The sequence below is a fragment of the Natrix helvetica genome (genome assembly GCF_964273705.1).
Source record: "Natrix helvetica genome assembly, chromosome: 2".
Lineage (NCBI taxonomy): Eukaryota > Metazoa > Chordata > Lepidosauria > Squamata > Natricidae > Natrix > Natrix helvetica.
The window spans coordinates 94,686,128-94,699,218 of NC_138552.1; the positions used below are offsets into that span (position 1 = coordinate 94,686,128).

Sequence of the window (13,091 nt, forward strand, 5' to 3'; positions counted from 1 at the left end):
TCAGTTTGATGACAAGTACCCTCCCAAGTATCCACTCTTGGCAATTATTTTTGAGCCTCCGAGTTACTTCAGATATCATGTCCTGTACAAGTGTTTTTAAAGCAGGAAGGGGAATTATATTGTAATCCAGTTCCCATGAACTCCAACTAACAGGGTAGAACCTCATTAAATACTCTAATTGTTCCTGGAAACTCTTGCATTAAGTGACATGGTTGTAAGTTGAAAAAAGCCACATGACCGTGCTGCTTAGTGACAGCAGTTCTGGCAGTCCCAGTTGTCATTGTTAAGCAAGGACTGTATGGGTTGTTAAGCAAAACTATGTGCTTTGTTGCTGAGCTAAGTGACATGATCCCAGAAGCAGCCACCCTTTTCCAAAGAGCCGCATTGAATTGGGGGCTCTCAGAAAATGGTGGCTGCTTCTGGGATTGCACCGCACAGCCCAACAAAGCTTCTCTAAGCCAAGCTCTGAAACGCTTTGAAAGGTACGTATGGGCAATTTATTTTATTTATTTATTTCTTAGATTTTTAGACTGCCCCTCTCCCTAAAAGGGACTCGGGGCGGTGTACAGTCAATATTATAAAATCAGTCATAATAATTAAATACATTTAAACTACATTTAAGATACATTTGGAGGGGGAGATAGGCTGTACTAAGAAATAAATAATTCTAATCTTAAAACATCACAATTAAAACCCCAAACCCTAAAATAAAATAAATCCCTGGGAGGTAAAACTAAGAAAGTGCCAGGCCAGCTGATTGAAACAGGCAATGCAAGTGAGAAGGAGGGTGTGGGGCCCAGTGGTGTGGAGAGTAGGCCCAGCGTGCGAACAGGACAGGAAGAGGAGCATGGGATGCATTGAGGTGGGGGAAGCCATGGGAACCCCAGGTTAGAACCTGCACTAGGCATCTCAGGACACACACACACACAAGGGTGGCCCTGAATGTGCTCTGCTTAACAACCCACACATTTGTTTAATGACCGCATCGAGAAACCAGTGATAAGTCATAAGTGAGGCAATCACATGAATGCTTCACTTAATGGCGGTCATGACTTCTGACTGTAATGGGCAGGACTACTTAACTAATTATCCCTGGAGTATATTTTTTCAGCCTTATTGCTTCCAACTTAACAGAATGTTGGTAATAAATAAGGGGATCAGATCAATGTCTCTTCACCTGTCCACCAGCAGGATAATGCTCCCAAAATGAACAAAATGGAATTATGTTTGGTATTTGGAGGGGAAAGAGAACAGAAAGAGTTTGAAACAGGAGAAAAATTCTCTTTTTAAAAAAAGCCTGATAAATTATTATGAAACAGGCAGTTAGGCCGTGTTCTCAAAAAATGGATGGATTCTCCATTAAACCCTCCTTCCTTTTCCTTTCTGGTCATGTGTCCTAGGGTATAAGTGTTTTGAATGGGTTAAAAACAATTCCAGACATCATCCTCTGTGTGCTTTCCGCTACCTTATTTTTTATTTGTCCCAAGATCAACAGTTGTGACTACATCACTGCATACTAAACCCTATTCTGTCTCCTCTCTCTTTGTTCTGCAGAATCATTCTGCCTCTATGACCGAAGTAACCTGATTTGAACAACATCAAGAGAATTTTTTTATTGCCCTCTGCTACAGTACTCCCACCAGAATACACAGTTACACTAATTGTCAAACTGTGATGACCAGTATTATTATGTTATGTCTAGTTAGGAACTAATGTTTTGTACATTTTTGTATGAGGAAGCGATATAGCTTGCCCTGGAATTCCCACCCACTTTCTTTTTTCTTGTTGTCAGCTTTAATATATTTATGCCAGAATTTAAGACAAATGAATACAAAAAAGAAACAAGACAAAAAAAATGAACTCTTTTTTGATTACAATGTGTTCTGCACCTACACCTTTGGGAATTGTTGATGTTTTGTGATATTTGTACACACAAACTTTTTTGTTTTGTTTTGTTTTATATGCAATAAATTGAATGATAATTATACTGCTAATTCATTTTTTTACCTTTTTATTACCAGAGATGATGCTTTCAGTGAGTGAGGGGGTTCAGATTCAGCATTGGCAGTGCAATTCTACAGAATTCATACTCGTTTTCTAGAAGTTACTGTAGAATTGTCTCTGCATGACTGCTATCTGGCCCTCAATAGATTATTGATAATGAGAAATACGTATTTTGAATGCTGGTTTAACATAGCAAGACTAAGAACCTGCCTGTTTGCAAACTTTGATTCCTCTTATACAAGCCCCATAAATGTGACTGTGACTAGAGCAGGAAATACCTGAACTTTTTTTTCAGGAGTCCGATTTTTTTTTATGGAGCTTGCTCAGGAAATTGTCCCAAGGGGTTAGGCTCATGGTGTGTAATCTTTGGGTTGTTGACTCAAGATTAGTTTCCTATGCCCCAAGGTCTTCATTGAATGTGCATAATTCACACCACTTGCTTTGCAGCTTTTTGTTGTCTTGTAGAGTCTGCTTCAAGCAAACTTTCTTCATGTAAAGCAACCAGCAAACATTTCTTTCCGCACGATGGAAATTATAAAGTCTGTGTGTGAATGCACACCTGTTGTGCACTATCCTTAAGATTATTGCCTTGAACTGCAAGAACAAATGACTGCAGCTTTTAGTCGGAGTCCAGTTTAGCACTAATAGTTTAGCAGATTGGATCAAGAATTCATAGTGTTAGTCAAAAGACTGTATCATTAGCCTTTTAGTAGATTTGAGGAACAGAAGAACAAGTTGGGAAACTTAGGAGAATGAAGTATTATTGCAGTCCCAGGGCGAAGAACAATGGTCTGCACTAAGCCGAAATCCACCTCAGCGTGATACTTTTAAATTTCTTAAGGACTGTCTCTTCCTAAGAAGCATGAAAATCATGTAGGAAAATTTGTAGCCATAATCATTGAATCATTTACCAGAATTCTACCAAATGAGCATTTTTTTCTGTAGACCTATATGTATTGCTTTCTTGTGAAATATGCATGCATTTCTAAGACATGATAAACTTTGGAAGTAGCACTTAACCTTGGAACAAACATATTAATCTCTTTAGAGCCACTCAAAATCCTGTTATTTCATACAGTGCTTCACCGAAGGCTCCAAATTGATCCCGAAAATTGGAAACCGTCACTGTGTTACCAACTGGTGTTTTGTAAAATAGAAAGAGTGTAAATGTTTCATTGCTACATTTGAGCATATTTTGCAACTCAAAGACGCCTTAGGGTAATATATTTGTGATTCAGTTCCACTGGTGCTAATATATTGTAATACCTTTTGCATTAACACAAACGGAAAATTGGCTGCTGACTATGTGCGTGTCAAATACGAACCATATGAAAAGCATCTTTGTTGTGCCTCCTCAGAAATGTCCCTCCTCATTCATAAGGAAATGCAAAAGAAATTGAGAACACCGGCTCAAGGAGGAAGACTGGTCAAACTTGGTACCTTCGCTCTGCTTTTCCATGTCTCAGCTCCCTGGGAAGATAAGCTGTCAAGGAGTTAAATGGAAACACCAAGGGAAAAGGCAGCCAAAAACGAATTTGGGCTTCAGCAATTTTCCTTGTTTTCAGGGAGGGACCCTTCTGAAGAGATAGAACTTGGCATCTGTTAAAATAAAATGCAATGCCTACAGCAGCTCTTGAATTCCCCCCAAATGTGGGTATTCCTTCCTCCAAGTAATGCTGACTTAATTTTCTGAATCAAAATGTAACACATTTGTATCCAAAACTGATTTTTCGTTTTGCGGTTTATTGTTAACAAATCAAAGGAAATGAAAAGGACCAGATTGCTGGTCTCATCCTCTCCCTCGAGTCCTCGAAACTTTCTGCTACATCCCATTTTTCTAGCATGATCATAATCACAATAGTGTTTCCTTTGAGAAATGGAACTTCTCTCTGTATTTTTGCTGGAATGCCTGCCATGTTGATTCCTGGGTTTTTGTATATAATTTTTTTCCCCAAAAGAGATAAAAAAAATTATCACAAAACTGTTTGCATCAGGGTTTTGTCATTTTCCTCGGAGTTGGGAGGGATATATGAGACCTGTCTTGTTTCTTAATTATGTTTCTTAACCTCCAATCAATCATAGATTTCCTTTAACCAGTCATCCTGTTGATACCTCACTGGTACTTTATAAAGTGCAAGTCATTAAGAATCCTGTTAAGTCATCTAATAATTCTCAAAATTGTTATCCAATGCATTTAGAAGGTGTAATTCAGAGAAGACTGGGATCATTAGTGGTTATAATTGTATTTTTCTCTTGCATGATACAAAAACACCATTCGTTCCAAAGTTCCTTACAAGAGTGTCCTGTTGAACCCACAATACATCCGATGCACAATACAACATACCAGTGATTCTCAATCTTGTTTTCACCATGGACCCCTTTTAAATACCTTTTGTGGTCACAGAGCCCCCCTCCCCCCAAGACTTAACCTGAGATTTAAATCATAAATTTTCCATAAGCCTTCCCAGATCCCTTGATGATATTATGGCACCCAGGGGTCCACGAATGACAAGATGAAAACCACTACAAACACAATACAGTCAATTGGAGTCACTCATTGGGGAAAGACATTAAAATACCAGGACTGGGTGTTACGAGAATGAGACCAGACCGAAATTGACAATTGTAACCATAACCTAAAATTGGACTAAATATGAGCTTAGAGGACAAAACCAGGAATCTTATCAAAAACACACCTTCAGAAAATAGCTAAGAATCAAAGCATTAAGAGCCAAACAATATTTTGATTTATTAAATATATTTTCTGCCCTTCTTGCCACAAGGCAACCCTTATGTATGCACCAAATAGAAATGTCATCAGGCAAAAATGCCTAGAGTGCAAGCAAGCCCTTATCCCCTTAACCGTTGATGAATTTTACAAATCAATAAAGCAGGGACTTTGAGCGCAAGGATCTTGTTCGTATCAACTGTTTGAAACATTTGGGATTTGGGCTTGGTGACTTCCCTTCCTCTAGCTAGTGCCAGCCTAGATGAGTAGGATGTGGGCATGCAAGGGTGTGCAGAAGACTAAATGAGTGTAAGAGCAACAACATATAGTACTTAAAACCAGTAAAGCTTTGTTATGGCTTCAAATTTGACAGGGTCTCAGCATTTGGTTGAAAGTAAATTGTGTCTCCAAGTCTTTCACCGTGGACAACCCTGGCTATGCATTCTACACATTCTGGCCATACCTCTATGGATCATGTAGCTACAGATTCCACATTCCACACATGCAAAAGTGGGAACAGGTCGCATAAGTGGAGCAAGTGGTAATAAGACAAACCTGGATATATATTTTTTAAAAGTAACCATCGATTCAACTTGAAAGAGACTCTTTTCTATAGAGTTGATTAGCTGGATGTGCATAATGTACCCTGTTTTCCTGAAAATAACACCTTCCCAATTGGGCTTTTGAGCGCATATTCTGGTTTTATGAAATTCCTTCACCTAATACAATAACAATCGCTGGATTTCTGTGTGTTGTCCCACAAACTATCCAATCCCACTTTAGTCTTAACGGGTTGTACAAATGAACCCAACAGCTTTGTACAGCCCTTAATTGATCATGCCATACAAGAGGAGTGTATGAGTGTTATTCTTGAGTGTCTATAATTCACATCGTTTGCCAAGATATTAAGCAATGAGATTATGTAAGCAAATGGTATTTGTATAATTGATATGTCATTATGCAAATATCTCACCATGAAGTCACCTTTGATGTTAGTATCACTTTCCAGCCCTCCCTCTATGCTGGGCCCATGGCCTGGTAGTTATGTCTAGAGACCTTGACTCCTGGCCGCTGCTGATGAATGCACGGCCAGCCTGTAATAAAATTGGTCTCATCCATAGATTTATTTTGGATGAGGGGGTGGATTTTTGCATTGTTGAAACTTACCTGGACACAGGAGTGGGTGAGTGAGATGTTCCCTCTTGGAGATGTGCCCAGCCAGATTTCCTGCATTACATCGGTCGCAATCACAGAGTCACAGTAGAGATGTGGCAATGATTATCCGAGACACCCTAATGGCTTTGCAGATTCAGGCCTTGTTTGTGAAGATGAATTCTAGCAGCAGCAATAGCACTTGGACATATACTGGTTCAAAGTGCTTTACAGCCCTCTCTAAGGAGCTTAGAGAATCAATATATTGCCCCCAACAATTTGAGTCGTCATTTTACCAATCTGGTAAAACGGAGGAAGGATGGAAGGCTGAGTCAACCTTGAGCAGGTCAGAATCAAACTCCTGATAGCACTGAATTAGCCTGGAATACTGCATTCTAACCACTGCACCACTATGGCTCAGTTATAGCATGAGAAGAGACTCTGGCTTATGTACCACTCTTCCTATTGGATAGTAACCTCCTACGTGAACTGCTCAAATCTGTGGCAAGACAGGCAGTGCAGTTCCTTCAATCTGCTGTCCCTTCAATTGCCATGGACTCAAAGATGTCATGTGATTCACCTTTTGCAATCTTCTGACAAGCAAAGTCAAGGGGGAAGCCATATTCACTTAACAATCGTGTTATTGATTTACCAACTGCAGTGTTTCATTTAACAACTGGCAAGAAAAGTCGTAAAATGGAACAAAATTCAACAAATTTATCACTTAGCAACATAAATTGTGGTCGTAAATTGAGTACTACCTGAATTTTTTTTAAAGTATAAATACATTACGACCAGGACCACCAGAAGAAGGAAACAGATCCTCCAAACATCTTCCAACAAAATGAATATCTGCACAACTTAATTAAAAAGTGCCTGACTATTTGAGCCATTACAGCACAACCACATAAGCCATGGAAAGGATAACATTACCATACCATTACAACTGCATGGATAAACTATAGCACACACCAACTAAAGCCCTCCAAAACATTTTAAGTAAACCAAAAGACCCAGTAGCCTGAGAAGGAAAAAAAATTAAAACAGGAGTCATCTATAACTTACAGTGTTAAGGACTATAACAGCCATTATGAATATCATGCCGAAGACTAGCAGGGCATATCTGTAAATACCAATTAGCAGTCAGAAGGCACAATTAAAGCTCCTTAATCTCACAATATAGACAGGCTCAATTGCAGTGTAAACTGGAAAACTATTAGCATCTTAAACCAAAATAAATAAATAAATGCTTAGAAGTTTAGCATTCAGACAAATCAACCATCAGCAGACTTATAAACCACATCTACATACCATTCAAAAGAGACAGACAAAATGTAAGAAACAAAAAGTCCAGAAGATCATTTTCTAAAGCCAACACCCAGATAAATAGGGATTAATATCAGACAAACTATCAAGAAAACAATATTTCAATCAAAGAACTATGAAAAAAAAAACACATACCCCACCAACTGACAGAGCAAACTACTGTATACAAACAGGAAACAAACCCCATATTTATTCACACAGAGGTTACTTAGTTGTGTAAAGGGGCCCAGATATCATAAGCCAGTCGGTTAAATGCCAGGAGAACATCAATGATTCCATAGTTCAACCCTGAGCCATGTATATAAATATTCTCTTGTAATGGATAACTTTATTTTCTTACATGAGATTCCCACTATTTTTTATGTCATAAAAGGAAATCTGTCTTTATTATCATGTTACTTTTATACTGGACACAGCAAATAAAATTCATTGATGTAAGTTAAAAAAAACCAGTGTTCACAGCTGTCTTATATGGTTAAGATGGTGCATATTTCCTTCCCAAGAGAAGTTTGCTATGTGTGAGAGAGGCCTCCAATGTCTAATAGACTAAATTAATTGCTGCCTCAACACCATTTTATATATGACCAACATAAGAATTTCTCTTGATGAACATATACAGGATAAATGAAGGTAAAAAGAAGAGGAGGAAAATCAAGTCTCAAATATTTTCTGGTGACTCATTTGGATCTCCATAGTCTCCTCTGATGAAGAACAGCCTGGAAAAAAAATCACCCTCTCCAGTTCTTTATCTCAAAAAAAAAAAAGCATGCATGAATTATTTGCTTGGATGAATTACAGTATTATTATTTTCAGGGGGGAGGGGGTAAGAAACATTATTTGGAAACTTGGGAAAACAAAAGTAAGCTTTATCTGCACTTATACTGATGCTGTTTTAAGAGGACAAATGACATCAGTACTTGTATTGTTTTAATCCATACTCCAATTGATCTTCAGATTTGATGGAAGCTCTTGCATGCCCAACTCATCTAACTTTGAGATGTCTTTTATAGGTGTACTGTAGAAATCCAAGACATCGCCCACACTCTTCATTTGATGGAGCTGGTCATTGGGGACTGTGTGGTCCAGATCTGCTGCCATTTGTGCCAATAGCCGATACTTTAAACCGACGTCTGCTAGGGATATCCTCTGCCAGTCACTCGAAACTGAGGCTCCCCAAATCTCTCTCACACGAGATTCTAGATGATTCTGGACATATTCAGGAGGAAGGTATTTTCTACTTCGTGGCGGAGGGCAGACGTCTATCACAGGGTAAACATCTTTCACGGGTTCTACTACTGATGGCTGATCTTGTTTCCTGTTGAAATAGAAGAGGATTTTTAACCCAACCTAGTGTCACCTTCAAAGGGACGGGGAACTCAGTGGCTAAGACACTGAGCTTGTCGATCAGAATGGCCAACAGTTTGGCGGTTCAAATCCCTAGCGACACGTAACTGAGTAAGCTCCCGTTACTTGTCCCAGCTTCTGCTAACCTAGCAGTTCGAAAGCATGTAAAAATGCAAGTAAAAAAATAGGAACCATTTTTGGTGGGAAGATAACAGTATTCCGTGCGTATTCAGCGTTTAGTCATGCCGGCCACATGACCACAGAGACGTCTTTGGAGCACTGGCTCTTTGGCTTTGAAACGGAGATGAGCACCGCCCCCTAGAGTAGGGAACGACTAGCACATACCTTAGTGTCACCTTTTTATTCAAAGGCTTACTATTTATAATTTATATCCTTTATTCCAAGATGATCATTCTCCCAAAATAGTTTGAGGGCTGTATAAATGTTTGTAAATCAAAACACACTATTACTTCAATCCAAACAAGTGAAGTCAATGATGAATTCTTTTCATAAAGTCATGGATAACAATAGCCCTCTGGGACAAATAAAAAAATAAATTGTGTGGAATTTTGTTGGCCGTCTTCTTGGTTCAGAGATCTGTCCCACAGATCAATTGGGTAAAAAAGCCTTGACATCACCTAATCTTATTGGGATTGTTTAAAACTGCTGCATATGTAGGCATACATCTAAACTCAGAATCTTTTCCCTCAAAATCTCATACTTCAGGGACACACCTTGTATTTATTAATACCAATCTGTCTAACTACTTTGCTCAGTTTGCTGAAGGAATGAATCAGTTACTTGAACCTAAATTTTCAAATTATCAAAGTCCTTGAGCAAAAGTACATCTTAATAGATTGCTTAGGTATTTGCTGATGTTCGCTCATGAGTTATCTTAAGCTAGCACTTTATTTTTAAATGGAAAATAGGAAGGAACTAACTAGAAAAACTAGTTAATGCAGACCTCCAATTTATTGCCTTTGCGCCTTTGCGGGTGGCGCCTTTGCGGCCTCTCCGGCGGCAACGATCCACCCTGGCCCCTTGGTTTACCGAGGAGCTAAGGGTGATGAAATGCTGCAAGAGACGTCTAGAGAGTCGTTGGAGATCCTCTCGCTCCGAATTTGATCGAACACAGGCACGAGCCCATTTAAGGACGTACCTTGTGGCATTGAGAGTGGCCAAACGCCAATATTGTGCCACTCTCATTGCATCCGCGGAGAACCGCCCTGCCGCCCTGTTTCGGGTGTCCCGCTCCCTCTTGTTTCAGAGGCCGCGGGAGGCCCCTCTACAGGGCAGGGCAGAGGAATTTGGTAAATATCTGCAGGATAAAATCGCTCAAATCCGGAGGGATTGGGTCCCTGTCAGTGGTCCAATGGAGATGTCCATGGCGAGTCTTGAGGAATCGATCTGGGAGGAGTTTGACTTGGTTGCCATCGAGGATTTGGACAGAATGCGTGGACGACTGCGACCCACCACATGTTTATTGGACCCGTGCCCCTCCTGGCTTGTACTGGCATCCTGGGAGGTTACACGAGACTGGCTCCTGGGCCTAGTGAATGCTTCGCTGAGTGAGGGGTCTCTCCCGGCCGCCTTGAAAGAGGCGGTGGTGAGACCCTTGCTCAAGAAGCCTTCCCTGGACCCTTTGGAGCTGGCCAATTATCGTCCTGTCTCCAACCTTCCCTTTTTGGCGAAGGTTGGAGAGAGTGTGGTGGCCTACCAGTTCCCACGACATCTGGAGGAAAATGATTATCTAGACCCGTGCCAGTCCGGCTTCCGCCCCGGTCACAGCACGGAGACGGCCTTGGTCGCGTTGGTGGATGATCTCTGGAGGGCCAGAGATAGAGGCTGTTCCTCTATCCTGGTCCTATTAGACCTCTCGGCGGCTTTTGATACCATCGACCATGGTATCCTGCTGCGCCGGCTGGAGGGGTTGGGGGTCCGGGGCACCGTTTTGCGGTGGTTCGGCTCCTACCTTTCTGACCGGACGCAGCGTGTGTTGACAGGAGAAGAGAGGTCGACCCTACGCCCCCTTACTTGTGGGGTGCCACAGGGGTCGGTCCTCTCGCCACTCCTGTTCAACACATATATGAAGCCGCTGGGTGAGATCATCCGTGGTTTCGGGGTGGGATACCATCTGTACGCTGATGATACTCAGCTGTACTTTTCCACCCCGAACCACCCCAACGAGGCCATCGAAGTGATGTCCCGGTGTGTGGAAGCCGTACGGATCTGGATGGATGACAACCGACTCAAGCTCAACCCCTCCAAGACGGAGTGGCTGTGGGTACCAGCTCCCCGGTTCAGCCAATTAATTCCATCATTGGCCATTGGGGGCATTCAACTTGCCCCCGTGGAGCGGGCGCGCAATTTGGGCGTCCTCCTGGATGCCCGGCTGTCCATGGATGACCATGTGACAGCCGTGGCAAGGGGGGCGTTCCACCAGGTTCGCCTGGTGCGCCAATTGCGCCCCCTACTGGACCGGGACACCTTACGCACAGTCACTCATGCGCTGGTGACGTCTCGCTTGGACTACTGTAACGCTCTCTACATGGGGCTTCCCTTGAAATGCACCCGGAGGCTACAGTTGGTCCAGAACGCAGCCGCGCGGGTAATTATGGGGAGTACTAGGTACTCCCATGTGACACCGTTCCTGCGCGAGCTGCACTGGCTTCCTGTGGTCTATCGGGTGCGTTTCAAGGTTTTGATAACAATCTTTAAAGCGCTCCATGGCTCAGGACCTAGTTACTTGCGGGATCGTATTCTGCCCCATACATCCCTGCGACCAATCCGCTCGCACAGAGAGGGCCTCCTCCAGGTGCCGTCCACTAGACAGTGTCGGGGGGCGGCGCCTAGGAGTAGAGCCTTCTCTGTGGCGGGCCCAGCCCTGTGGAATGACCTCCCTCCGGATATTAGGAATACCTCTGACCTCCGCTCCTTTCGTATTAAGCTTAAGACCCACCTATTCCAAGTAGCTGGCCTGGCTCAACTTTGATCTAACCATATCGCTCCTGACGGGTTTTTAATTGGGTATTTTAATTATATTTAATTATTTAGGGGTTTTTAAATACTGTATTCTAATTGTTTTTTATTCATCAGCCGACCTCCTCCTTGTGTATGTCTCGGTATATGTCTCTGTTATATGTTTGTTTTGTCCACATATTTATTTCATATGTTTCATTGTACGCCGCCCCGAGTCCTTCGGGAGAGGGTGCGGCTAAGAAATAAATATTTATTATTATTATTATTGTTCTGCTTATCTCACTATAGGCAGAAAATCTAATCTGTGTTATGATCGGCATTTGACATCATTACTGACTGATCAGCTTTTATTGTACAACCATATAAAGGCTGTTTGTATCCTCCTTCAGTGGATGGTACTTATACAGGTAGCCCTTAACTTACAACCACAACGGAGCTCAAAATTTATGTTGCTAAGTGAGAAATGTGTTAAGTGATTTTTTGGTTGGCACCCGAATTATTCGTGGTCTGAGCCGTTCGGGACCCGAGGTCCCACTGTACACTGGGTCATGAGGAATTCCCCCCCCCCCCCCTTATTTCCAAAGAGCTAAAAGTTGCCAGCAATAAAAGAATCTAACCAACCACCCTGGCAGGAAAAAGTGGAACTGTAAATCAGGGTTTTGAAAAACAATAACACCCTGGGAAGAGCGCTATTAATCATTGCTACTTCAGAGGTCAGAAAACCTAAGAGGAAAGACTAAGTTTAAAAGTGCCTGACATTCAACACACAACCGGAGGCTCTCCAGGTAAAAGCTGCAGGATGAGAAAACTTGAGATGTTTCGTTCCAAGGACTCACTCTCTCCTGCAAATATCTGGGTGATAGTAAGAGTGCAGCCGAGAGTCTCTCTTTGCTGCCATCTAGTGGCATTTGAATTTTGGCAGCTCAATTCCGTTAACCAGAGGTCATCAAACTTGGCAACTTTAAGACATGTGGACTTCAACTCCCAGAATTCTCCAGCCAGCTATGCTGGCTGGAGAATTCTAGGAGTTGAAGTCCACATGTCTTAAAGTTGCCAAGTTTGGGAACCCTTGCCATTAACCATTCCCCCACTATCTTACTCCAACTTATCCCCATGTTATGTACCCGTCCCAATATGACGAGCCTCTTTCCGCGCTTGCTGCATGGAAAGAGGCCCATCAGACACTTACTTCTTTCCTCCCCAGAAACTCCTGCGTCCAGGAACCCCCAAACTCAGCCGGTGTCTCCACACTTTCAGCAGCACGCCGGGAGCCGCCATCTTGCCGACGCAAAGAAAGCGCCGCCCCGCCGCTGGGCAAGAGGGAGCGCGGAAAGCCCTTTCCGCGAAAACCCTTGGCATTGTGGGAGGTGTAGTTTGTGCCTTTTCCAAAGAGACATAATAGTCTAGAAATAACTCGACGCGATTAGTGCTACCTTAATGCGGAGTCGCTTGTAATCAGAAAATAGAACCGCTTGGCTCAGCTTTTATTTGAAAACAATCAGCATCAGTTTGAAACTGAGCAGGTTTTAATTGCACCGTGACTTTCTTGCCCCTCTCC

At 42.3% G+C, this 13,091-nt stretch overlaps 2 protein-coding genes across 4 annotated transcripts in view; one reads left to right on the top strand and one right to left on the bottom strand.

The window, feature by feature from the left end:
* The window catches only part of PLPPR1 (phospholipid phosphatase related 1), a 164,849-nt gene extending 162,855 nt beyond the window's left edge, over positions 1-1,994 (top strand). For all 3 annotated transcript variants that reach the window (XM_081940753.1, XM_081940752.1, XM_081940754.1), the window contains one exon: positions 1,555-1,994. In XM_081940753.1, the coding sequence (XP_081796879.1) occupies positions 1,555-1,587 (33 nt within the window). In that variant the 3' untranslated portion in view covers positions 1,588-1,994. The remainder of the gene's footprint in view (positions 1-1,554) is intronic.
* A 2,297-nt stretch (positions 1,995-4,291) lies between these two features.
* Positions 4,292-12,865, bottom strand: MRPL50 (mitochondrial ribosomal protein L50). The gene is made up of 2 exons (XM_081942781.1): positions 12,723-12,865; positions 4,292-8,525 (listed from the first exon to the last, which is right to left on the bottom strand). Exons 1-2 carry the CDS (start codon positions 12,809-12,811, stop codon positions 8,138-8,140), a joined length of 477 nt encoding a protein of 158 aa, XP_081798907.1. The 5' UTR covers positions 12,812-12,865; the 3' UTR covers positions 4,292-8,137.
* Positions 12,866-13,091: the final 226 nt, after the last annotated feature.

Excerpts from the sequence above, each read along its gene's own strand:
- MRPL50 (XM_081942781.1), bottom strand. The coding sequence starts at position 12,811 with ATGGCGGCTCCCGGCGTGCTGCTGAAAGTGTGGAGACACCGGCTGAGT. Across the intron at positions 8,526-12,722 it reads AGTTTCTGGGGAGGAAAGAA|GAAACAAGATCAGCCATCAG; the intron begins GTAAGTGTCTGA and ends CTATTTCAACAG.